Source organism: Pan troglodytes, chromosome 3 (genome assembly GCF_028858775.2).
Source record: "Pan troglodytes isolate AG18354 chromosome 3, NHGRI_mPanTro3-v2.0_pri, whole genome shotgun sequence".
NCBI lineage: Eukaryota > Metazoa > Chordata > Mammalia > Primates > Hominidae > Pan > Pan troglodytes.
The window spans coordinates 119,632,536-119,659,870 of NC_072401.2; the positions used below are offsets into that span (position 1 = coordinate 119,632,536).

At 35.7% G+C, this 27,335-nt stretch overlaps 1 protein-coding gene across 3 annotated transcripts in view; it reads left to right on the forward strand.

The window, feature by feature from the left end:
• The window catches only part of NDST3 (N-deacetylase and N-sulfotransferase 3), a 202,815-nt gene that overhangs the window by 155,614 nt on the left and 19,866 nt on the right, over positions 1 to 27,335 (forward strand). For all 3 annotated transcript variants that reach the window (XM_001147455.6, XM_009448191.4, XM_016952107.3), the window contains exons 6-9: positions 12,053 to 12,235; positions 14,437 to 14,533; positions 20,560 to 20,683; positions 24,630 to 24,804. In XM_001147455.6, coding sequence (XP_001147455.1) covers positions 12,053 to 12,235; positions 14,437 to 14,533; positions 20,560 to 20,683; positions 24,630 to 24,804 — 579 coding nt within the window. The remainder of the gene's footprint in view (positions 1 to 12,052; positions 12,236 to 14,436; positions 14,534 to 20,559; positions 20,684 to 24,629; positions 24,805 to 27,335) is intronic.

Genomic DNA, 27,335 nt, shown 5'->3' on the forward strand with positions numbered 1-27,335 from the left:
TGAGGCTAAGATGGATTGGTAAATTGAGCCCAGGAGGCTGAGGCTGCAGTGAGCTGTGATGGAGACGTTGAACTCCAGCCTGGGTGGCAAAGCAAGGCCTTGTTTTTCATTCATTCTTTTATAAATAAATAAGAAATTATTATATCCAATATAATGTTTGATAATATCATACAACATAGCATCAAGAGTATGCTATGACCATTTGCAGCAGAACAATCCTACACCTTTAAAGTCTACCTGATTTGGACATTTTTTAAAAAAGGATGAAGGATTTTCTGAATGGCTGACTTATTTTTTCTATACATGAGGAAAGAACCAAATGAGCTCCAAAGTATAAGTATACTCACATGCCTTCCTCAGAATAGATCAAATAATTATAACAGGTTAGCCTTGGGTGCAAGAATTTCAAGACAAGTCAAAATATCATATTTTACCCAATCTCAGGTAACATGGATTTCTTGGGTACTTAACTATGTTGTCAGACACTATATTGAACTTTTAGCATGTATTATCTCATTGAATCCTCACATGTAATTCATCTGGAGCTGTTAAAGCTAACATTTGCTCCCCTATAGTCTGATGAAAGACTATTTTTCTACCTTCCTTATTAGTCTCTTCACATTTGGTTTCTTTTTCATCTGCAGTTCATTATTGATTGCAAGCTAAATCGTCAAAGCTAACACAATTTCCAAATAATGCTTCCCAGCCAGCAAGAATCATGCAAAATGAAAAGCAGTGATTTGACATGAAGAGGACAATTTTTCTCACAGCTCGAACATAAATTGTCACCATTCATGAACTCCAGTAGACTGCTCTTCCTTTATGATTTGTTCTTATTCATGCCCCAGGTGAACAGGAATAAAGCCCAGGGCACTGAGCCAGTGTGCTGAACCCAAGACAGGTGGCACAATAAGATACTAGCCTTTAAAATATGCATTCGGTTGGAACCTGCAATTTCATCCACTTCTAAAAATTTTTCCCAGGAATATAGTCAGATACCAACTAAGATGTATCAATGATGATGACCAATCCAGTGTTGTTTACAACAATAAAAATTATGAGCAAACTAAAGGACCAAGAGTAGAAAACTGACTAAGGACATTGTGATAATTAATAAGATAAATTACTATTTAGCCATTAAATATATATATATACACATTTTAAAGTATTTTTAACAATGTATTAAAATGCTAAAGATATATTGCTAAGCAGCAAACACTATGCATCAAGTTATACCATACATTAACATACACATACAAAAGTTTATATAAAAATAATTTATACATAATTTATAATATATACTTTTTTATATAAATCCTATATATAAGATTTTTAAATATGAAAACAATTCAGAATTTTTTTCTTTTTTGACATTTTCTGTTTTTTGCCTTGACTGTATAATTTTTAAAAGCAAAAAGATCACTTATGATATAGACTTCAATTCAACAAATACTTTTCAGTAGCCTATTATGTAATTAAATTAAGTTTAACAAACATTTCTTTAATGAACCATACACATGACTGTAGATATAATAAAGAGTACAACCTGGTCCCTAATCTTGATGAGCTCACAGTTTAGCAAGAGGAACGTATAACAAGTCAAAACAACTAATCCTAATAGTTGTTATGAGAGAGCAGTGGAGATACAAAGAGGAAGTAGTCACCTCAAACTGGAAAAGCAATGGTAGGTAAAGAGACAGGAAGGTATTCCAGGTAGAATAAAAAACATCTACCAATGTATGCAGTCATGCACACTGGAATGGAAAGTAAAAGCAAGTAAGTGGGAAAATATGAAGATGAAGAAGAAGGTAGGGGCATTATCATGATGGACTCTTGAAGCATTAAGGCACAGACTCTACGCCTGCACCAGCCACATGTGAATTGAATTCTTGAAATGTGGCTAATCCTAATTGAGATGTACTGTAAATATAAAATACCACACCAGATTTTGAAGACTTTGTATTTAAAAATGAGAAATAACTCATTAATAATTTTTATGTTGATTACATGCTGAAATGACATTTTTGTGTACATTGAGTTAAATTAAGTATATTATTTAAATTAATTTTATTCAATTATTATTATTTTTCATAATGTGGCTACTAAACATATATTTTAAATTATACACATGACTCACAGTATGTATCTATTGGACAGCATTGTTCTAGAGGATAGATTAGAGGAACACAGTTCTGGAAGGAGGAAGACCAGTTAGAAAGCTTTTAAAGAACCCAGGTAAGATTCAATGAAAGATTAAACCAGGCAAGTGCAAACAGGGATAGAGAGGATCCGTTGGAGTTATAAAAGAGAGTGCATTGACAAAACAAGTCCAGTTCAATAAGAAATGAGGATCTGGTAAGTGTCTGGAATGCCCTCAGTTTTTTGGCTTGATAACCATAGGAACAGTAGTAACCTTAGGGAAAATAAGGAATACAAAAGGAAGACCAGATCTGTCTGTAAAGATTCATTCATTCAAATATTATTTATTGAGCATCTACCATGTGCTAGTTATTATTTAGCTGGTTAGGTGCTAGGAAACTAGCAGTGATGAAGCAGATGAGGTCCCTGCTCTCCTGGAGCTTACTTACACTCTATTACAAGCACATAATGAGCTCAATTTAGCCATGTTTAAAGTGAGATGACTACGGCACATTCAGATAAAAATGTCAACTAGACATTTAAGTATAAAATTTAGGAGAAAGACAGGAATGGTAGTTTGAGATCTGGGGATCGTTGTGGTGATTCCACCTAGAGACAGCATGTAAAAAACAAAACCCTGAAAAACACTAGCTATCTAAAGGTAATGTGGAGAAGGAAGAATCAGTGAAAAATATAGATAGAGGAGAACTAGGAGAAAACAGTGTCAAAAAAGCCAAGGAAGAATAAAATTTTAAGTGTGGTCAACCATGTTCAATGGAGTAGACTGGTTAACCCAATGACTACCAAGTATCCATATGTAGCTACGAGGCTATTGCTTACCTTTCGGAAGGCATTTTTCATGGGATGGTGGGGACAAAACCCAAGTCACAAATGGCTGAAACATGATTGGAGGTGAGGAGTAAAGTCAGCACCTGAGTACTGTTCCTTTGAAGAACTTGGCTGGGTAGGACAGTGGCTAGAAAAGATAAAATCTCAAGAGAGAGCCTAAGATGAGAGAGATTGAAATATGTTTTCGGGTATGAGGGAAGGACCAGTGGAGAGGACTGAAAATAGAGGAAAACAGAGGAATATGTGATAGACTAAGATCACATGGGAGTTGAAAGCAGATGCGATGAAAAGCACTGGGGGATATATTAGTCTTGAGTACAAAATGGAACACCTTTGCTTGACACTCCAGGTGTCAGGAGGAATTTTTAAAAGACAAATGTGTAGAAAGAAGGACTTGAAAGAGTTCCTGCCTGATGACCAGCACTCCCTGTTAATTAGGGGATGATTAGGGAAAGTAGGGAGAGTGGAAACTGAACAGAAGGCCTCCAGAGAGGGATGAAAGTTTAAAATAGCTGCTGAAGGGAACAGAAGAGCAAGGTGACAATGAATAAATAAGAAGAATATCCAGTAGTACTAAGGATTCCATTGAGATTGGGGACTATATGCTTATGCGCTATGAATAGCTCCTATTGTGTGTTTGTTCTCTAATTGTGCTGAAGAGTCCATATGTGGAAGTGAACTAATTAAATGGAAGAACTGGCCCAAAGTCTCATATTTGCAGAGCATTGAAAGCAGAAAGATGATTTGGGAATCTGAGGGTAATCGTAGCAGAGAAGTTCAAACCATTGCAGATAGAATCTTGCCTGGTAGAAGAAGTGATCAGAAGCACATTGATTGATGCAGGAAAAAAATAAGAGGGTTAAGAGGTTGGAAGGCTGTCCTGATAAGGCTGGTGAGCTGCTAGAAAGAAACTGTAAATAAGAAATGATGTTTCTCCAAAATAACAATAATATATCAACAATAATAAATAGCTCTTCATTATTAAGCAATTACTATGTGGCAGGCAGTGTATTAAAATTTTTTTAACTTTACATTTAATTGTAATGACAACCCTGTGAGGTAATTACTATTATTATATCCTTTTTGTTTTCTTTTAAACAAGTAAATTAAAGTACTGAGAGTTTAAATAACTTGCTAAGACTGTAGAGCCAGTAGGTGGTGGAGCCCTCTTTCTTAATCACTGTACAGGCCAAAGGCAAAGACATAAAGATATAGTTTATTTAAAAAGGAGTAAGGTTTCATGGAAAACAGAGGGAAATGGACAGTAAGAAAATAAGTGGAGACTAGAGAAGCAGAGTTCAGAAAGAAGAGTACACAGTGAATGGAGATAAAGTTAGAGGAGACAAGAATAAATCATTGAGGAGGCCCACAATTTTAATGGTGCTAAAAGATTACCAGAATGAGTGGCATTGAAAAAATAACTGACCCTAGACTTTTTCAGCTTTACAAATAAGATTACTGGAGCCAGCTCAAAGCACATACAATATATTACAGACAGTTCAGAGAATAAAGTTGAAAGGCCCATGCCAGCCCCCAAGGAACTTACAATCTAGAGATGAATAAAACAAGTATGTTTAAAAAGCACAAAACAAGCCAGGATAAGAAAATGTCAGAAAGACAAAACTAGGGGCTTTAGGGCTTGCATTTTTAAAAACATTGCATTTGCCTTGAGAGATATGAAACAGTGGACATGACACTCTTGAATACATAAAATTGAGCTAAGTAGCAAAGTGAGGCAGCGTATTTACAGAGAGAAGAAACCATATAAACGAAGCCGTGGAGAGGCAAGTCCAAGGAATATTGTAGATCAACAACCAAGACAAGTTGGCTGGTTTGCCCTGAGCACAGAAGGGGTACAGAAGGGAAGACTGGAAAGATAAACTGGGACCATGTAGTGCCTTAGGTTGACACACTGAACTTTATTCAACTCAAAAGCTAATGAGGCACTATGAGAGGGCCCGAGTCAGGGAATTATAGTATAGGAAGTTCAGGCCCAGAGCATCATTAGAATATCCTTTCTGCTCAGAATTTTATACTTATTTTTCAGAATGAGACGTGCTCATGTGATGGAGTACTATCTTGAGAGTGATGGAACTCATGCATTTTCCACGATGATAAAAATGAAACTTCTGGAGTTTGTTCATTGCCCTATATAAAAATAAACTGGTTTCCTTACTTTTTCTGTAAAGAGTGTTTCTGGTCTGGGGATCTAAGTCAAGGAGAAAGAAGAACATGAAGTAAATTACAGTACACTCTTCCTTTGCCACATAGCCCTTAAAATGTCATGAAATAAAGCAAAAGTGAATGTGAAAGGCAGCCTTTTAAATAGAGAACTCATAAGTTAACATGCATCTGAGAGGTACATGGAGAAATGAAAAATTTTGCTTTGGTAAAAAACAGGATTGACAAATAGACACAATAAAAAATGATAAAGGGGATATCACCACTGACCCCACAGAAATAAAAACTATCATCAGAGAATACTATAAACACCTCTACACAAATAAACTAGAAAATCTACAAGAAATGGATAAATTCCTGGACACATACACCCTCCCAAGACTAAACCAGGAAGAAGACGAATCCCTGAATAGACCAATAACAAGTTCTGAAATTGAGGCAGTAATTAATAGCCTACCAACCAAAAAAAAGCCCAAGACCAGAGTCACAGCCGAATTCTACCAGAGGTAAAAAGAGGAGCTGGTATCTTTCCTTCTGAAACTATTCCAAACAATTGAAAAGAAGGGACTCCTCCCTAACTCATTTTATAAGATCAGCATCATCCTGATACCAAAACTTGGCAGAGACAAAACAAAAAAAGAAAACTTCAAGCCAATATCCCTGATGAACATCGACATGAAAATCCTCAGTAAAATACTGACAAACCAGATCCAGCAGCACATCAAAAAGCTTATCCACCACAATCAAGTTGGCTTCATCCCTGGGATTCAAGGCTGGTTCAACATATGAAAATCAATAAATGTAATCCATCACATAAACAGAACAAATGACAAAAACCACATGATTATCTCAATAGATGCAGAAAAGGCCTTCAATAAAATTCAACATCCCTTTATGTTAAAAACTCTCAATAAATGAGGTATTTATGGACTATACCTCAAAATAATGAGAGCTATTTATGACAAACCCACAGCCAATATCATACTGAATGGGCAAAAGCTAGAAGCATTCCCTTGAAAATTGGCTCAAGACAAGGATGGCCTCTTTCACCACTGCTATTCAACATAGTATTGGAAGTTCGGCCCAGGGCAATCAGCCAATAGAAAGAAATAAAGGGTATTCAGATAGGAAGAGAGGAAGTCAAATTGTCTCTGTTTGTAGATGGCATGATTCTATACTTAGAAAACCCCATCGTCTCAGCCCCAAACTCGTTAAGCTGATAAGTAACTTCAGCAAAGTCTCAGGATACAAAATCAATGTGCAAAAAAATCAGAAGCAATCCTATACATCAACAATAGACAAGCAGAGAGCCAAATCATGAATGAACTCCCATTCACAATTGCTACAAAGAGAATAAAATACCTAGGAATACAACTTACAACAAAGGACCTCTTCAAGGAGAACTACAAACCACTACTCAAGGAAATCAGAGGGGACACAAGCAAATGGAAAAACATTCCATCCTCATGGATAGGAAGAATCAATATCATTAAAATGGCCATACTGCCCAAAGTAATTTATAGATTCAATGCTATTCCCTTCAAACTACTATTGACATTCTTCACAGAATTAGAAAAAGAAATGAATTAAAATTTCATATGGAACCAAAAAAGAGCCCATATAGCCAAGACAATCCTAAGCAAAAAGAACAATGCTGGAGGCATCATGCTACCTGACTGCAAACTATATTACAAGGCCACAGTAACAAAACAGCATGGTACTAGTACCAAAACGGACATATAGACCAATGGAACAGAACAGCGACCTCAGAAATAACACCATACATCTACAACCATCTGATTATCAACACAACTGACAAAAACAAACAATGGGGAAAGGATTCTCTATTTAATAAATGGTGCTGGAAAAACTGGCTAGCCATATGCAGAAAACAGAAACTGGACTCCTTCCTTATACCTTATACAAAACTCAAGATCGATTAAAGACTTAAGTGTAAAATCCAAAACCATAAAAACCCTAGAAGAAAACCTAGGCAATACCACTCAGGACATAGGCATGAGCAAAGACTTCATGACTAAAACACCAAAAGCAATGGCAACAAAAGCTAAAATTGACAAATGGGATTATAATTAAACTAAAGAGCTTCTGCACAGCAAAAGAAACTATCATCAGAGTGAACAGGCAACCTACAGAATGCAAGAAAATTTTTGCAGTAAATCCACTACAAGGAATTTAAACAAATTTACAAGGAAAAAACAAACATCATCATCAAAAAATTGGCAAAGGATATGAACAGACACTTCTCAAAAGAAAACTTTTATGTGGCCAACGAACATACAAAAAAAAGCTCAACATCACTGATCATTAGAGAAATGCAAATCAAAACCATAATGAGATACCATCTCACACTGGTGAGGTTGTGAAGAAATAGGAACACTTTTACACTGTTGGTAGGAATGTAAATTAGTTCAACCATTGTGGAAGACAGTGTGGCAATTCCTCAAAGATCTAGAACCAGAAATACCAATGGGATTGCTGGGTATATACCCACAGGAGTATAAATCATTCTACTATAAAGACAAATGAACACGTATGTTTACTGCAGCACTATTTAAAATAGCAGACACATGGAACCAACCCAAATGCCCAACAATGATAGACTAGATAAAGAAAATGTGGTACATATAAACCATGGGATACTATACAGCCATAAAAAGGAATGAGATCATGTCCTTGGCAAGGACATGAAGCTGGAAGCCATCATCTTCAGCAAACTAACACAGGAAGAGAAAACCAAACACCGCATGTTCTCACTCATAAGAGGTAGTTGAACAATGAGAACACATGGACACAGGGAGGGGAACAACACACTGAGGCCAGTTAGGAGATGGGGGGCTAGGGGAGGGAGAGCATTAGGGCAAATAGCTAATGTATATGGGGCTTAAAACCTAGATGACGGGTTGATAGGCAGCAAACCACCATGGCAAACGTATACCTAGGTAACAAACCTACACGTTCTGCACTTGTATCCCGGAACTTAAAGTAAAATTAAAAAAATAAAATAAACAGGATTGAAGGGAATTAGGAGCCAAATTCACATGTCTGTATGAACCAGTTCTCTTTTTAGCAATCTTCTGAACGTCACCACACATCTGTCAGCAGTACAGAAGCCCTCAAAAGTCATGGCCAAGGGCACTTACCAAGCTGTTTTTTGTACTAAGGACAACTCTAAGTGTAGGACATTGAAATATATTTATGAACTTAATAAAACATGCTTGCTTTTAAAATGTGTTTAAAAAGGACTACTACAAAGCAACCAATGGGTTTGATAACCTGAGTTAGATCTTTCCTATATGAATAAAATATATATTTCTATGGAAAATAAAAGTTCCTCTGGGAGAACTGGGTCTAGCCAGGCTTTCTCAAACTGTATTCCAATGATCCCTGCATCAAGACCACTAGGGATTATTAAAATGCAGGTATCAGGGCCTCCTCCAGACCTAAAAATCAGAATCTCTGAGTATAAAGACTGGTGATCAGAATGTTTTAAAACTTCCCAGTTGATTTGTATATATCATAAACCTTTTGAACCTATGGTCACCCAGAAGCATACTAAAGCAAAACAAAACTGGTTGGCTGAGAGAAAGAGTTTGCTGTAAACTCTCTTCTACCTTCTGAATTCTGACTCTTTTCATGAACAAAACTTAAAAGAATGAGCAGCATATTTATATTTGCACCCTGAGAATGAAGCAGAGCATCTGGCAAATAGCAGAATAATCAGAAAAATATTTGTGGATTTAAACTGAGCAGCGTGGTCATGAAAGGCATAGTTTATAATAAATAACATACTTTTTTTCACATCCACATTTCCTCTCCTCTTCCCAGCCTTCTCTAAAGAAAGAGAATACTTACTGCAATGTCAACAGTGTTTGCACCAGGACCTGTATTTTGCTTTTTATTCTCGGTAGTGAGCCATGCATCCCCCATACCTAGAGCTTAGTAGATTCACGGGGTTGATGCTAGAAAGTATAGATAAAGCTTCCCACACTTTTCTCTTAGTTACACTTTGACAAACAGTATCTGTTTCCTCTCTCATAAATACTAATGTATGTGGTATTTGACATTTACCTTTTCCCTTTTTACAGAAAAAAAAATCACAGATAACCATCTGGCTATACACATCTATATCTCACAGACTAGGAAGAATTTTTTCAGTTGTTAATCATATAAGCATTATGCCTTTGGCAGTTTCAAATGATGTGAGTTTTAAGCAGCTAAACAGTCCTTTTGGTGACAACTAATTACTCATAGTGTGTTTATAGCAAAAATTGTTTTATAAATGCAATTGTCACTTCTATTGACACTTTCCATCTCATTGGAATCTACAAGTATAATAAAAATAATTTATTTTGATCAATTCCATCTAAAAAAAAAACAAAAATAAAACCTCAGTCCTGAAGTACTCTTAAAATTGTAAAAGTATCATCTTTAGGAAAAGACTAATATCTACTTCTCCTGAACTAGCAGCCTTTTCAAGCCTTTTCTTTGTTTCTTTCTATGCTGTACAGAAATTGTTGTCAGGTGAGGAATTGCCAAGAAGTGAAATGACATTATAAATGTCATAGGTCAGTACACAGGTAAGGAAGAAAGACTGTCTAGAAAGCAAGCTAACTTTTTAACCAAAACATTCTTGTTATATATCTGTTTTTGTCAATTATGTTCCTTAATGTGCATACCTTCCTAAGAAAAAAGTAACAAAGAAAGAGAGGTTACATGTTCAGCAAAAGATATGCAATATTCCATGTCTATAGAAAATATTGTGATTCATGAAAAAAAAAGTTCAAAAAGAAATTGAAATGTATTATGCCTGACAAATTATACTCCCTTATGGCCTTTAGGGGCACAAAACAAATCTCAGGCTTGAGTACAGAGTCTAAAAGGGTCATAAGGTGACATGCGTTACAAAAGCATTAAACCGTCCTTTAGCTTATGGTGCACCTTGCATTATATTAAAGTGGGAATATAAAAATAGAATTGAACATTTGGGAAAAGTTCCACGCTTGGAGGCTAAGTAGGTTTTCTTTTACAGGACTAAGTTCAACACCTTATAAGTATCACCTTAATTCTTCCAAGTCAGGTTCAGTTTCATGAAAAGCAATGTTCTTTACTAGCTCATAACTCATTTTGGGTTCCATCTGTCTTTATTAGAAAGAGTGGCATTTTTTTACTTTCCATAGTCATGCAGGTAGAGAGTAGCTCTCTGCTTTAATTGTCAGAATAAAATGTTTTCTGAGGTTAAAAAGTGAATTCAAAGGGATTTCGAATGTATTAGTATCATGAGGTTATATAGTATCTGTATTTCCCATTTTCTGTCCCATGCAGATATTATTCAAGTGAAATATGACACATATAGACTTACTGACAAATCTTTCATAAAAATAAAGCAAGAAATTTGAACTTACTAACCAGGTTAAAAATACACATTTTTAAAATTGTATTTAAAAAAATTTTTAGGAGAAAGGTGACCAGAAGTATCATTTTTCTACCTTATTAAGCTACACTGAAAAACGTGGCATGTAAAACAAATGAGTAAAGACCACCTCCAACGACATTAGAAAAAAACTTCCAAATTTAAGAATGATTTTCATAAGTTTCTCAATCACCTAATGTTCTGATAAATTTTACAGGAGAAAAAGAGGAAATTTAAGTCACAGAATTGAAGTTGCTGCTATTAAAAAATAACCAGAAGATTTAAGTTTTAAAGTCTCATTTTTTAAGAAAGACCCAAAATGGTAAAAGGCTTAGTTCCCAATTCCATGACTGCATTGGTCTGCTGGTACAGACAGCTATTTTAAATCACTCACAAAATAATTTGTTTGTAAAAGTTCAAAGATTTAATATATGTTCAGGCAGAGTGAATAGAAATGCAAATATTCTTGATCACAATGAAGCTTTTTATGTAAAAGCCTGCAGGATTTGTTCCATAGGATATTACTACTTCCTCTTATTCATAGTTGTTAAGTAATTACATTTTTCTTATTTATTGTGTTAAATATTAATATAACTTTTTCTCTCATCTCTGTCACATTACCTCAATGAATTTTCTTGAATATTTCTTTCAGCCTCTTAATGAATGACCTATTAAATTCATTATTATGATTATAGTAAACCATTGTTACTATTCATTCACATGACATTATATATTTTAGGAAAGTACTATTATCACATGAATTATTTTATGATCTTTTTTATAGCAGCATAAACGTCACAATGGCTTTCTTTGCCATTAAAAATCTCATGCAGAAGAATTCATTTGTCAACACTAACCAGCAAAAATTATCTGCATTCACTTAAAGCTACAAATACCCATTCTATGTCTACATCCCAGACCAATGCAGTCTAACCTGCAGAGTTCAAATTCATTTTATTATAAAAAGTTTCCTGCACTTGCTGTGATTGTCTTTCAATGCATGGATTCAATCTAGGTCGGGTGCTTCCATAGGAAGAGTCCATTTTATCTAGCCAAGCATTAAAGATTTTTCTTAAAGGAGATGTTTTATATTGGGAATAATGGAACTAAGGAATGTGAAAAAGGGCTTGAGAAATATACAGGTTGTTATTCAGCATCAGTCTTATTGCACCAACATGGGTATACGGCAGCTATTGATGTTGAATGTATTTTTTTGTTATGAAATATAAGAAAATTTCAGGGAAAAAATGCTCAAGTCTTGCTGATAACACATCCTCCAGTATGTATTAATATAATGAGGGTTTGAGGGACATGTCCCAAATCCAAAAACACGCCATCAATTGAAACCCTGTGCAGACTACTTAAGGAAAAAAACTAGCATGGCTGTGATTATACTGCCCTCTAGTGTCAAAATAAATGTTATTTACACTGAAGTTCATTTGCTTTTTTCAGATCAGCATTTTCATGACCCATTTGTCCAACTATGGGAATGACCGACTGGGATTATATACATTTGTTAATCTGGCCAACTTTGTGAAGAGCTGGACCAACCTGCGACTTCAGACTCTGCCTCCAGTACAACTGGCCCACAAGTATTTTGAGCTGTTTCCTGATCAGAAAGACCCTCTCTGGCAGGTAAAATTAATTAAATAATTGATATAACCAGTTAATTCCAGGAACATAATTCTGTGAGATATCCCAAATTTGAAAAGTGAAGGCACCTGAAAAAAACCTGCACTTTGGAAATTTTAGTAAATTTGAGAAACTACTCCTTCCTAAACTGTAGTTGTATATCATTGCTACATATTGCACCCAATTCCCTGTTCCCTTGCGCATTGGAAATTATGGGATTCGGAAAGTTCAGTGACAGATTCAATGAATATAACGTCTTCAATCAGGAGTGAGAGATAAATCTACAGGTTGCAATAGGCTGAAAGAGTAGAAGATGGTAAACAGGTCGTTTGTTAGACAGGTAGCCTTTGAACACATCCCCATATCTCTAATGACTAAACCATATTAAAGGATCTCTGAGAAGAGTTCAGAACTGACATCTGCCTTCTGAACCACGAGGTACACCAACAGCCACTGAATGTGGACAGCTTTCAAAAGTATTAATTGGGGATTAATATGGGGGAAAGCATTTCATGGGAAAATCACTGAGCTTCTTAAGATAAATGCCACATGAATACAGCATATTCAGATGACTCTGGGGGTAACCTAGATTTCAAAGCATAGACTCTTATGTATCATAGAATTGCAGGAACAACTTTGAATTTAAATTGTCCACTCCATGATCTGTGAAAAATAATAATCTTGGCAAATAATTACATATTGCTTATTATATGTCAGACGGGGCACTTGACACATGTTAACTCATTTAATCCTCACAACTACCTTAAGTGGTAGGTACAGTTATGATTTGCATTTTACAGATGAAGAAACTGAAGCACAGAAAGGCTGAGTCAATTAAGCAAGGTCACACAGCTCGTGTGTTGCAGAGCAGGAATCAGTTGTAGGCCATCTGGCTCCAAAAGTTGTACTTCTTAATCACTGTTCTAAACGCTACTAAAGTTACAGACAGAGCTGATGGTAAAACAATAACAATCATCAGAAGTAGAACTCAGTAACTTTTTACCACAGATTGAAGTTGTTAACTCTGAACTTTATACTCAATGCATTCAGCTTTCAACCGTAAGTTAATTACCTCCTGAGCACACACAGATGACTCCAAGAGACATAACTGCATATTTGGCAGGTTAAAGTTGGTGGTTGTGGACTTATGACTGCATATTACTTTTCCGTTGTTTTAACAAGCATCTTTTCATTTTAACCACCACGAAACATCACCAAATGTTAGCCAATGGAAAGACATGCAATTTTCCTGCTAATTCAACCTTACTTTTAAACTGAAATCATTATTTCAGGTGACAAGTTTTAAACTGTTTTTTTTTTTTTCAGAAGAACAGCCAAAAAGAATACTCTCACTTTACTCTTAACATCTGTTGCTTATTAAAAATAAGCAGAAGTCTTATTTAACTTCACATACCTATGGTATTAATTGACTAGAAATAAAAAAGTGGTACTGTTTGCCCATTCCTGAAATAATATTGAAGGGTACTGTAATTCTTCCTCCTTTTCTACATAATATATACTTTGTTCTTAAAATGAAGGGTGTTCTAAATAGGACTTGTGCAGTGGATGTTGGTGTTAAATATTATAGACCAAAAGCAGAATCCCTAAGGTAGTAATTCACCCTAATTATTCCCTTTTGCTAAAACTTAGGACTTTCTAGCATCATAGTCTATAAAGTTACATTTTTAGATATACATTTATCAACCTTTGACGGCAGCTGAGACGTATCTGCTGTCTCTTTAGATAGTAGTATTTTGGCCAGATCCCTATCCCTTTGAAGCACAGCTGGAAAGCTCAAAGTTGCTTAGAATAAAGATCTGACAACTTACATTTCAGTTATGTATTGAATACTGAGTGTATCATCTTTTAGGTTAGCAGGAAGCATAATCTCTGCCCAGTAAGCTAACTATTAAAAAAAATAGAACTGCTAGTAGCCAATTAAACTCTTCATGCTATGAGACTGTTTACCCAAAGTGGAAATACTGCCTCTCTCCAGCCTGCTCTGTAGACTCTCAACCTCAACATGGAAGGGATTTATTCAGAACTTCCATGATGCCACTTCAGGGCTTTCATTTTTTTAAAAGAGTCTATTTTTTATCCTAGCGTTTCCTGGTATACTTTTAAAGAACACAAGTTGGAAAAGCTGGCACACAATGGACACATTCATGAAAAAAAATACATCTCTATGTTCTTCTCCCATTTAGAATCCTTGCGATGACAAACGCCACAGAGACATTTGGTCTAAAGAAAAAACTTGTGATCGCTTACCAAAATTCTTGGTAATAGGACCCCAGAAAACTGGTGAGAACTTTTTATGTTATGATTAACGAGTGTAAAATTTCTGATGACTAGACAATGAGATCTTGTCACAATAAGTTCGTAAACTTCCCATAACTGCTAATGAATGAATAACATGTTTTTCTCTGACCTAATTTTCATTTAGCTCAGTAATATACCTAAATGCTTATCGAAGTGTTTTTTAAGTGAAGGGAATAAAACAGATGTCACACTGTTCAAATATCCAGCAGTCAATTTGGTGGCACATGTTGTTGTTTTTTTTTTTTTTGTCCCCAAATGTTTTAATTGAAAAGTATTGTAATTAACACTTCTAAAATCAAAGCTGATCACTGACAGGATTGTATCAAAAGTCAAGAGGGACACAGATAAGTACCTATAACTCTTTATAATAAATCCCTTCTAGAAAAATAGTCCCTTAGGCTGCCATTTTCCTAATATTGTTTATTTGTAAACTATTTCTTGCAGAGATGACTATTTTTTAAAAGTCTAAAAGATATTTCACAAGCAGAATTCCTAGACATACACAAAACTTTGTGCTAAGAAAGGTATTTATTCATACCCAGGAGAAATCTTTTGCACTTTTTCTTAAATTGATGTGCAATTTTTTTCACCATAAACTTCTTTATCACCATAAATTATTTTTTTTTTTTTTGAGACGGAGTCTCGCTCTGTCACCCAGGCTGGAGTGCAGTGGCATGATCTCGGCTCACTGCAAACTCCGCCTCCCGGGTTCACGCCATTCTCCTGCCTCAGCCTCCCGAGTAGCTGGGGCTACAGGCGCCTGCCACCACGCCCGGCTAATTTTTTTGTATTTTTAGTAGAGACAGGGTTTCACTGTGTTAGCCAGGATGGTCTCGATCTCCTGACCTCGTGATCCGCCCGCCTCGGCCTCCCAAAGTGCTGGGATTACAGGCGTGAGCCACTGCACCCGGTCTATAAACTTCTTGTTTCTAAGAATCAGTATTAAAATGAAGCCTCATGGAAGCTTTAAACTACCAGACATTCATGCTATATCCTGCATGATAAATTATTTGGGGCCCTTGGTTACTGGCTTCACAGAAAACAGCCTTTACAATCATATTGCTTGCTAAGGAGAATACATTCCCTCTCCTCATTGATCCAGAAATAACTGAGGAAAATTCTGTGCAATGTACACAGGGAGTTCAGCATGTTCATTTTTTTCCTTAATGTCATTTGCAGATATCAATCTGAAAACAATAATAAACATGACAAATACTTACATTTTTCTTGTCCTTATTTATTTCACTTGTCCTTATCTATCTAAAGTCAAAAGGCAACTAGGAAAACATTTAAACTAAACTCTCTTCAGTGAACTCCCAGTCATCACATAACCTTGTCAAGACTGATAACATCCCAAAGGCTTGGTAGCATTTTGCTTTAGAAAGTCCTGCAGGATTTGCTTCCTCTCGTGTTGTGCTGGATATGCAGACATTTTGATATCATGGTTAGATGGCAGAATTATTACTTGTCCTCTTAAACTGAATTGGGTTTCCAAATGTTTGTTACAATTTGGATATGGCATTTGTCGTTGGAAAAGACCTTTTATAGAAATTGATTCTTTTTTATAGAAATTGATTTTTCCCAGTTTTGTTGAATATAATTTACATGCAATAAAATCCACCCATTTTAAATGTACAATTAGCTGAATTTTGAACATTGCACACAGTTATGTCCACCACCACATTCAAAATACAGAACAGTTGTTAGCCTAAAAAAATTTCTCCTTGTTCCTTTGCAGTCTATCCCCCCCGATCCCCACCACATCCCCAGCCACAAGCAACTACTTTGTACCACTACAGTTTTGCCTTTTCTAGAACTTCACATAAATGGAAGCGTGTAGTGTGTAGTCTTTTGTAACTGACATCTTTCATTTAGCATAATACTTTTGAGATTCATGTTGCTGTATATATCCATATTTTGTGAAATTGATTTTTTAATTAAAGTAGTTTCTCATATCAGTTACATGAGAATTAAATAGCTTCATTTTTAACTGTACTTTTGTCAAAAGTATTTTTCTGGGCCAGGCGCGGTGGCTCATGCCTGTAATCCCAGCACTTTGGGAGACCAAGGCGGGTGGATCACCTGAGGTCAGGAGTTCGACACCACCCTGACCAATACGGTGAAAACCCGTCACTACTAAAAATACAAAAACTAGCCAGGCGTGGTGGCGTGCACCTGTAGTCCCAGGTACTCAGGAGGCTGAGACAGGAGAATTGCTTGAACCTGGGAGGCAGATGTTGCAGTAAGCCAAGATCGCATCACTGCACTCCAGCCTGGACAACAGAGTGGACTCCATCTCAAAAAATAAAAAGTATTTTTCTGGATAATTTTGCAGATTTCTAGTTATCTGGATATTCAAATATTTTTCAGTGTTGAGGCTGACAAAAATATAAAACCGAAGATTTATAGATGGTTATTTAAATGTGTGTCTATGATTATGTAGTTGAGTTATCACTGACAAAATATATATGCAGGACAGTTTATTCAGACCCAAGAATATGTACAGGTAAAGACAGAATTCAGAAACCACAACTTAACAATTTTTTAACACTTATAAATTCATTATGCCTTTTACTGACTATGCAAAATAATTAGATTACATCCATTTTTTCTGTTTGTCTAATTAATGCTGGTCATGAAAGGCCATTAAAAGTGAACAAATGTATTTAATACAATTCTTAAAAATAAGATTCAGAAAAGAATGTTTTCAGTTGATCTAAGAAAGGAATTAATCTCTCTGCTTTTTTTCTCACATTATAATGGCAATACTTATTTCCAAAAAGATATTTTTAACTTTAAAAATGCCTCATGCATTTTTCTGTATTATATCTCATGTATGTAATTGAGATTCAAATGTATTTAATGTATTTTTTATTGTAATTCTAAGTTATATCTCAATAAAGTTTTTATCTGGAAAAATGCCTTTTAAATATTGAGATATGGCACTCTTTAGGTGATTTCACCTAGGTTACCTCGCTAATCCTCATAAAACACTGATAGCTAAGTATTTTCTTCCCCACTACACAGATGGAAAAACTAAGACTCAAGAGAGGTTAAATAATTTTTGTTCAAATTCACACAGCTGGTAAGTACAAGAATAAAAATCTTGGTCCTAGAATTTACCTGACTTCAAAAAACATGCTCTTTCTACTTTACTGTGGATTTCATGTAATGGAGCTTTTTTCCTCCAATAAATTTTAGATATTGCTTCATAGTTATTCTAAGTCAGTGATTCTCAAGGGTGGTTGCCAGAGCAGCAACATAAGCATCACCAGAAAACTTATTAGAAGTGCAGGCCAGGCACGGTGGCTCACGCCTGTAATCCCAGCACTTTGGGAGGCCGAGGCGGGCAGATCATGAGAGGTCAGGAGATCGAGACCATCCTGGCTAACACGGTGAAATCCCGTCTCCACTAAAAATACAAAAATTTAGCCGGGTGTGGTGGCGGGCGCCTGTAGTCCCAGCTACTCGAGAGGCTGAGGAAGGAGAATGGCGTGAACCCGGCGGGCGGAGCTTGCAGTGAGCCGAGATCACGCCGCTGCACTCTAGCCTGGGCGACAGAGCGAGACTCCGTTTCAAAAAAAAAAAAAAAAGAAGTGAAATTCTTGGGTTATAACAAAGACTTACCGAATCAGAGATACTGGGATAGGGCTGTGCTGTGTTTTAACAAGCCCCCAGATGAATCTGATACATGCTAGTTAGAGGGCCACTGTTTTAAGGCAAGCTTGTGAAGCACATTTTCACTTTGTATATCATAGATTACTGTTTTATTCCCTATAATGATCTATGATTACAGACAAACTGTTCATTGTTTGGCTCAGATATAATCTAGGAAGACTACCTCTTTCAATTCATTTTTTAAGACAATATTGCTGTTGACAGAGTTATTTTAACAATTTTTCTATTGTATAGATATGGTAGATGTAAGTAAATATTAAAGAAAGCTTAATTTATAAATACTTAAATAGTATTTATTTACTTAAATATTGCCATATTTGTACCATTTAAGTAAATAAACACTAAAATACTACCTTACTTCCATATTAATACTATTTAAGGGCTGGGCACAGTGGCTCATGCCTGTGATCCCAGCACTTTGGGAGGCTGAGGTGGGCGGATCACCTGAGGTCAGGAGTTCGAGACCAGCCTGGCCAACATGGTGAAACCCCGTCTCTACTAAAAATACAAAAATTAGCTGGGCATGGTGGCAGGCACCTGTAATCCCAGCTGCTTGTGAGGCTGAGGCATGAGAATCGCTTGAGCCCAGGAGGCAGAGGTTGCAGTGAGCCCAGATCGTGCCACTGCACTCCAGCCTGGGCAACAGAGCAAGACTCCATCTAAAAAAAATAATAATAATAATAATAATACTATTTAAGTAAATACTAGCATATTAATGCTATTTAAGTAAATACTATACTATCATATTAATACTATTTATACTACTATTATTTAATTAGTACTATTAATAATACCATATTAATACCATTTAAGTAAATAAATACTAAAGAAAGCTTACCTGAAAAATAAGAAAATTCAAAGTTTTGTACAAATGGCAACATGACATAATTACTAAGCATAATTAGAGTAATTTCTCCAAGTGAGAGAAATATTATAAGGCCATGTCTTGTTACTATTGCTAGCTATTGACTTGGAATATAATTATCAAGTCCTGCTCCACAGATTGTATAACAGTGTAAATAATAGTATATTTCTCTCTTAGGAGTAGCCAATATATAGAAATACTTTTATATTATGATCCTTTAAACACAGTCACAGTTACAAGTATTAAATACATGGCTAAATCTTTGACAAACTGAACCCAAACTGCCTTACTTTCTCTTGTACCAATCTGACTAAGCTACACCCTTTATCTCCTCATTTAGTCTTATAAAACCCTAACTGTACAGTTTATGACACTGCTCACTTTTTGAAAAATAGTCACAAATATATATACGTACCTGTGATACACCATTCTCTTCCCTAGTAAATGCAAATTCTATAAGTTATGTCGCTAAGAAAGGGCACCATTTTTTTTTCCAATTTAGCAATTTAAACAATTTTTGACACTACTAAGTACATTGAAGCTTAAGCAAACTTGTGGAAAGATTAAATTCTGTCTTGAGTTTAATTAGCTTTCATAGGCCTCTGGAAGAACTTAATATGAGAACCCAAGTATTGATTTTGGTAATGTAATATGTTAAATAATAATATATTTCATTTATATAGGGCCTTATTACCGTCAAAATGTCTTCAAGTACATGTTCTTTCATTCTCAGAGAAAATCTATGAAATAAGTAGGCAGGTGATTTTCCATTAAGAAAGCTGAGACAGGTCAGGAGAGGTGACTCACTCCTGTAATCCCAGCACTTTAGGAGGCCAAGGTGGAAGGATTGCATGAGCTCAAGTGTTCAAGACTAGCCTGAGCAACACAGTGAGACCTCATTTCTACTAAAAATTTTTAAAAAATTAAAAATTAGCCCGGCACAGTGGTGCATCTCTGTAGTCACAGCTACTTGGGAGGCTCAGACAGGAGGATCCCACGAGCCTGGTGTCGAGGTTGTAGTGAGCCATGATTGCACCACCACACTCCAGCCTGGGCAATATAGTAAGATGCTGAAAAAAAAAGAAAGAAAGAGAGAGAAAGAAGGAAAGAAGGAAAGAAAGAAAAGAAAAGAAAAGAAAGAAAGAAAGAAAGAAAGAAAAAAGATAAAAAGAAAACTGAGACAAACAGAAGCTAAAAGACAAAGTCACAGACAAATCAGTCATTGAGCTGAGATTGAAAGCCAGTTCTCTCAATCCCTGCAACAGGCCTCTTTTCACACCACACTATCTCCATTTTTTAGAACCTGCTTCTATTAAACTGTCGATTATCTATTCAATTTATTTCCAGCAGTAGTTGTAATAAATCTGTTTGGATCATTCTAATATTTATTAATGACTTTAAAGTGTTGATCATAGGAAATTGTGTTTTCATTTAATTAATTTCTGAACCTCTATTGTCTTTCTAGGTACCACTGCTTTGTATTTGTTCCTGGTTATGCATCCTTCCATCCTTAGTAACTCCCCCAGCCCAAAAACCTTTGAGGAGGTACAGTTCTTTAATAGAAATAACTACCACAGGGGGATTGATTGGTAAGATGGGTTATTAGTATAAATCTAAAAGTATATGTACTGTGCACAGTATAAACTTAGCACTAATATTTAGAAACATCTAAGTTTGTAGTCACAAATAAAATTTAACCTCTGTGCCTTGGAAATTGATTGAATATCATAAAGGGGCTCAGAAATTTTTCAGAACAAACTCTTCTCAGTTTATAGAGACTTGTTATACCAAGAGGATCACATGTAATTTCAATTGGCATTAATTTTCTTTGATGGTAATTATAGATATTAAGTCAGAAGAATAGCATAATATTCAGAAATTTAATTCCTTTCTACTCGTAAGGAAAAAAAATTTTCATACATTTTTCTTCTTGTGCACTTTTTATGAAGTGATGCTACAGCCAACATATGTAATTTTCTATTTTCTTTGTCACATAAAAGGAAAAATAAATAAATAAACCTAGAAATGTTTGTATATTACATGAGTAATCAAAGCTATAAAAAAAACTATCAACAATACACAGAATTTAATTCTTGCCTTTGAATCAAAATTAGAAATATATCAACCATCTGAACAAACACTTAAAAACTAAAAATGTCAGAATACACAAAATACAGTAATGTAGTAGAGATAGATGGTACAAACTAACATGTTAACCATAAAATGTCTCTGAAGGTCTTGCTATGAAGGTATAATGCTGAACAGAGGGTGGTATAAAGGAGTGAATTATAATAATTCTGCAGCATAAATATATTTTGCATGTATTTTAGCATAGTCATATATATCTCTTGTCAAACTGCATGATCTCAATTTTATAATTATCAGCCCCCTGAGGAGCTGCTTATGAGAAGTCCGAATGGAAAGGAAAAGAAATGGATTGAGTATAATTTGAGCACCTACTAGGATTTACATATATTCTAATTGTTATATATTTCACTGCCAATTTTTCAGTTCAGGGTTTGATATTGATTAATTGTGTGGTGTTACATAACAGCTGGAAAATCAAGAAACCATCGACAGTGGCCAGGCACAGTGGCTCACATGTGTAATCCCAGCATTTTGGGAGGCTAAAGTGGGTGGATCACATGAAGTCAGGAGTTTGAGACTAGCCTGGGCAACATAGCAAGACCCCATCTCTAACAAAAATACAAGAATTAGCCAGGCATGGTGGTGTACACCTGTGGTCTCAGCTAATTTGGGAGGCTGAGATGGGAGGATAACCTGAGCCCATGGAGGTTGAGGCTGCAATGAGCTGTGATTGCACTACTGCACTCCAGCCTGAGTGACAGAGTGAGACCTTCTCTCAAAAAAAGAAAAGAAAGAAACCATCGACTACTTCAGCTGTATTTGATCACTGACTCAAATATACATGCCAGTATATAATTATAGAATAAAATGATATTAACATCAGGACTAAAAGGACTGAATAAAAACTGCTTTGGAGGTGGACAGGAATGTATTAGTATTACATTCCTGTCAATAATTGGATTCCCTAGGATGTTTTTTCAAAGAACATATTTTTGAAAAATTTATGGTAAAAAATTATTGCAACAGTTATTCTTAATTTTTTACCATGAATTTTACAAAAATATATTTTGATCATCATGTGGCTAGGTACTCTAATAGGAACAAAAAGTCCAGCTGGGCACACTGGCTCACACCTGTAATCCCAGCACTTTGGGAGGCTGAGGCAGGCAGATCACCTGAGCTCAGGAGTTCCAGACCAGCCTGGCCAACATGGCAAAACCCCGTCTCTACTAAAAATACAAAAATTAGCTGGGCTTGTTGGCAGGTGCCTGTAATTCCAGCTACTCAGGAGGTTGAAGCAGGAGAATCACTTGAACCTGGGAGGCAGAGGTTGCAATGAGTCAAGATCATGCCATTGTACTCCAGCCTGGGTGACAGAAGGAGACTCCATCAAAAAAAAAAAGAAAAAAAAGGAAGGAAGGAAGGAAGGAAGAAGGAAGGAAGGAAAGAAGGAAGGAAGGAAGGAAGGACTGACTCAGGGTTGACCCAAATAACAAATAAATGTGGAGTATTGCAAAAAAATCCCATTTTTCAGGTAAAAGAAAATGCTGAAGTTTTATGTTTTATAGAAGTAGAAAAACTTAAGGGAGGCAGGCATTTGCTTTTAACCCTGAATTGTTAAAAACACTCCAGTTTGTTCACTAATTCTTTGAATAACCTGAATTTACATTCTATAAATGTGAGCCTATTTGTGGAGCTTCAAGGTCTCATACTAAAAATATGAACCTTTTATTTACTTCTCTATTCATCGAACATCTTTCAAATGCCTGTAAGTGCCAGCCACTACGCTAGAAAAATGCGGACATATAGGCAAACAAGAGCTGTGCCCTGCCCTCTCCATGAGCCCCTGGGGCCTGGCAAAATCAACACGTTATAGGTCCAAGATCCAGACTTGCTTGAGGAGGTTTTCAAAGCCTAAACTGTTCCAGATACAAAAGACTTCTAGGAAGGTATGGCAGGTTTAAGAAGCTAAAATTTCTGCTCTTTTGTGTGATTTTTGAAGCCTTTTTCAGAACAAGCAAGTTTGAGTCAAGCTTGGACCAAATAAGATACCACTAGACACTTGAAATAATCTTAGCACTCCTGGAACCAGTGTGAGCTTCTACATAAGAAGCATCCTGAAAGTTGGCACTCTCCGTAAATAGAATGTACACCAGGACAAATAGCACATCAAACCTTCCAGAAATTTTTGTATATCTCTTTCTCCCTAAAAGGGTGCCAGAATTACATATCACCAACAAGCCAATTCCAGACAACATAAAAGGATTTCTTTACTGCTCTGAATCTCAAGATATCACTGTGTTGCACCAGCTAAGCTTTGCAATATGTTAACAACTGGAATCCTACCAGAAGCTTTATCATGTTCGAGGATATGATCTCAGTCAAAAATCTATGAACATCTCATGTGATCTTTTGGTCAAAAGAAAACAAGACACTGTAAAAAAAACAGGTCATTGCATGAATATTAATGACTTTTTTATTCAGTAATTATTGAACTACCTTGTCTTGGTAGCCCAGTGTGATAATGGCTTATGAATTAAAGGGGGTGGCAATGGAGGCTGAGAATCCCTAGAAGCTATATTTTTACAGTCACTCTAAAAAATCCCTTTTCCTCTAAAGGATGTTCCTTAGTGCTTCAGAAATATTTCTTATCATATGCTGAATTAGTTACATTTGACAACTTTTATTCAGGTGGAACATTAAATAAAATTCTACATTTCAGTGCTTGAACCTATAGATATCCCTGTGTTCATTCTGCTGGTAATTTGAATTCTCTCTACCCATGAGGATATAGAATATGACCTTGGGAAATTTGTTAGAGTTTTATATTTGGAATGTACATACTTTTTAAACTTCTCTTACAATTATTCTAAAGAGGAACATAAGTGGCTCTATATGAGAAAAATTAAGCAAATAAGCAATATTTATACCAGATATACTCTGCATCTTTCACACTATGTGATTAAACGTAACACCGGCACAATACATTTGTAGAAAAGAAATTATTTCACTTGCAATAAAGTAGAAAATATTTTCTCTAAATCCTTTTAAAATGTCTGAACTGAACATATCGTCTGTTTTAATACAATTTTCTTTTTGAGTACTTGAATTTTTCTCTGTACAGTGTTTCTACATTGAGACACATTTGATATAGTTAGGTCGATCACTGTTGCAGTTTGATCACTCTGTGTCTACATTTTTGTTATCGCTTATATTTTTTCCTGATATTAAGCAAAACATAAAGAAAATGTACTTAGAAAAACATCTTCCAAACACATTATTAGTGTTCTAGATATTTTTCTCTTCCTAACTATGGAGGACAAATGCTGTAAAGAAAAAGCCTTTTATTTAGGAAACACATGAATTTGTGGGACACTTTTAACATCTTTGGTCACCAGAATGAGTATAAACCAGAATCTTATTTTGAGAAAAATATTCCTTTTCTAGGTATATGGATTTCTTCCCAGTCCCATCTAATGTCACTACCGACTTTTTGTTTGAGAAGAGTGCCAATTACTTCCACTCAGAGGAAGCCCCTAAAAGAGCTGCTTCTCTGGTTCCCAAAGCCAAGATTATCACCATTCTCATTGACCCTTCAGACCGAGCATACTCCTGGTACCAGGTAAGGAAAATGCAAATAAAATCCAACAGGGAGAAGTGGAGTATGGACAATGGAGCATTGTTTTTAGCAATACCCACTACCTCAGGTTTTCACAAAAGAGATTTGCTAGTTGTTTGATATCTACAGAAAAATGGACAAGTTTTTCTTGATTTCCATTGAGAAATTTCCTCCACTAAGTTTTTGTTCTTATTTTATTAACTTAATCAATTAATTTAATAAAATGTATTAATGCAATAAAAGAAACTAAATTAAAATATAACAAAATATTATGTACTTTTTTATATCTCTGCTTCTGTATATCTGCATTTTAAGGTAATAATTTAAAATCATTATTTTTTCATCTAATACTTGTGTACTCTGTAAAGAGTCAGATTGCAACAAGTTCAGACATTGAGGGTTATACAGTCTCCGTTGCAACTCTACCATTGTATTTCAAAAGCAGCCATAGACAATATGTAAATGCATAAGCATTCCTGTGCTCCAATAAAACTTTACTGAATAGGCAGTAGGCCATAGATTGCTGACCCTGGCTCTAAAACAGCTTAAATAGCTACCTGTACTAAAGAAACAGCTTAGTGGCAAAACTAATATATATAAGAATCTTTAGGCTGGGCGTGGTGGCTCATGCCTGTAATCCAAGCATTTTGGAAGGTGGGAAGATTGTTTGAGCCCAGGAGTTCAGGTGGGAAGACTGTTTGAGCCCAGGAGTTCAAGACCAGCCTGGGCAACATAGGGAGACTCTGTCTCTACAAATAAAGAAAATTAGCCAGGCATGGTGGCACACATATGTGGTCCCAGCTACTTGGAAGGCTAAAGTGGGAGGATTGCCTGAGCCTGGGAGGTTGGGGCTGCAGTGAGCTGTGACTGCAGCATGTACTGTGCAGAGGGAGACTCTGTCAAAAGAAGAGAGAGAGAGAGAGAGAAAAGAAAGAAAAGAAAGAAAGAAAGAAAGGAGAAAGAAAGAAGAAAAAAAGAAAATTCTACATCCCTGAGAGCCTAACATGTCTAAATGTTTCTTGTATACTCATTGCCATTGTTTTCTGATGTTGGTTAGAACCTTGCACAGAAACGATCACTTTGAAATAATTTAACAAACTCTAGTAATAATATATATGTCAAATACACTTTTAATAAATCATTGCAAATAGGAAACAATCTTTTAAAACTTGTTTCGGTGATAATTTAACCACCAGTTGGAAGGGTTTAATATGAAGCAGTCAAAATTAACATTAGAACACAGTAAAATTAATAGAGTCAATGTCTTTAGTCTCTAGGACCCTTAGTTCTCATTTCTCAGTTTTGTAACTTAAAAAATGCTTTCCTACTGTTCATGTGTTTATCCGTTCATCAAGTAATTTTAATGACTACCATGTGCAAAGTTTTGTTCTAAGTGTGATTTGAAAAATAAATTTGATGCTATACTTGAAATTGCTTTCAGCCTAATTGGAGAAATATGTATAAACAAGCATATAAATTAGAAAGTAATAAGCGACTGACATACAGACTCCTTCGGAATGACAAAGCCCACCTGACAAAGACCACCTGGGAAAGGCTGTCGCAGAGAAGCCCAAATACCAGAACTATGGGGCACTTTCTTAAATAAGGGAAAGATACATAAGGGGATACATTTAGGCAAAATTAAAATGAAGAAGTGTTTTCATAGGTGCAAAGCAGAGCTGTGTAAAGGAGTTATCATCAGGTCAGTGCTGAAAAGCAGACTGAGGGTCCTATTTTCTTGGAAACGAAAATGTTAAGACAAACGTGGAATGTTCTATGTACAAAAACCTCTAATCTGAAATCTGCAAATAGGCTGGATATATGACTGCTTCCCTGTGTTAAAGTGACCCACATAGCTTAGATCCTCCCTACAAGAGTGGGATGTTCCATTCTTATTGATTTGATTTAAAACAGCTAAGTTCTTGACAATCATAATATTAGAGAATAAAGTTGCTCATTACTGAGTCCTTTTGCTACTTAACAAAAGCAGTTTTTGAAGTTCACAAGAGGAAGAACAGATTGTTGGAAAAGGTTTTGTGGCAGGAACATAGTAGGGAAAGGTCATAAAAGCAGATGAAATCTTAGGGATTTTGATAATAATCTGAAAAATAGCGAGTGGAGACATCCTGGAAAGCTAAGATCCATAAAAATCCACCATTCTATACTAATCATTCACGCCAAACCTGAAGCCATCTTTTAAATCAAAACATACAGCAAATTGCAAATTGCCTGATTTGATTTTCCAACTTTTACCTTTTCCACCAAGTATCTGGAGAAAAGAGAAATAAGCCTTAATTGACTCCAAGAAAAAGAAGAAAATTGGAGCTTGGCAACCACTTAGTCCCTGAAAAATAGAGAATTTACAGAAAAAGAAGGCTTTAAGGCTGCAAGCTAACAAAATGTCCTAAATATTACAAATAAATCACAGTGACAAAATGCAGGCCTTAACAAAGTCTAGTAGAGTTTGTAGTCCAGTGATTTGAATCTCAATTGCAGAAAATTTGCTATTCAACTAGATGAGGTAAACATCCACA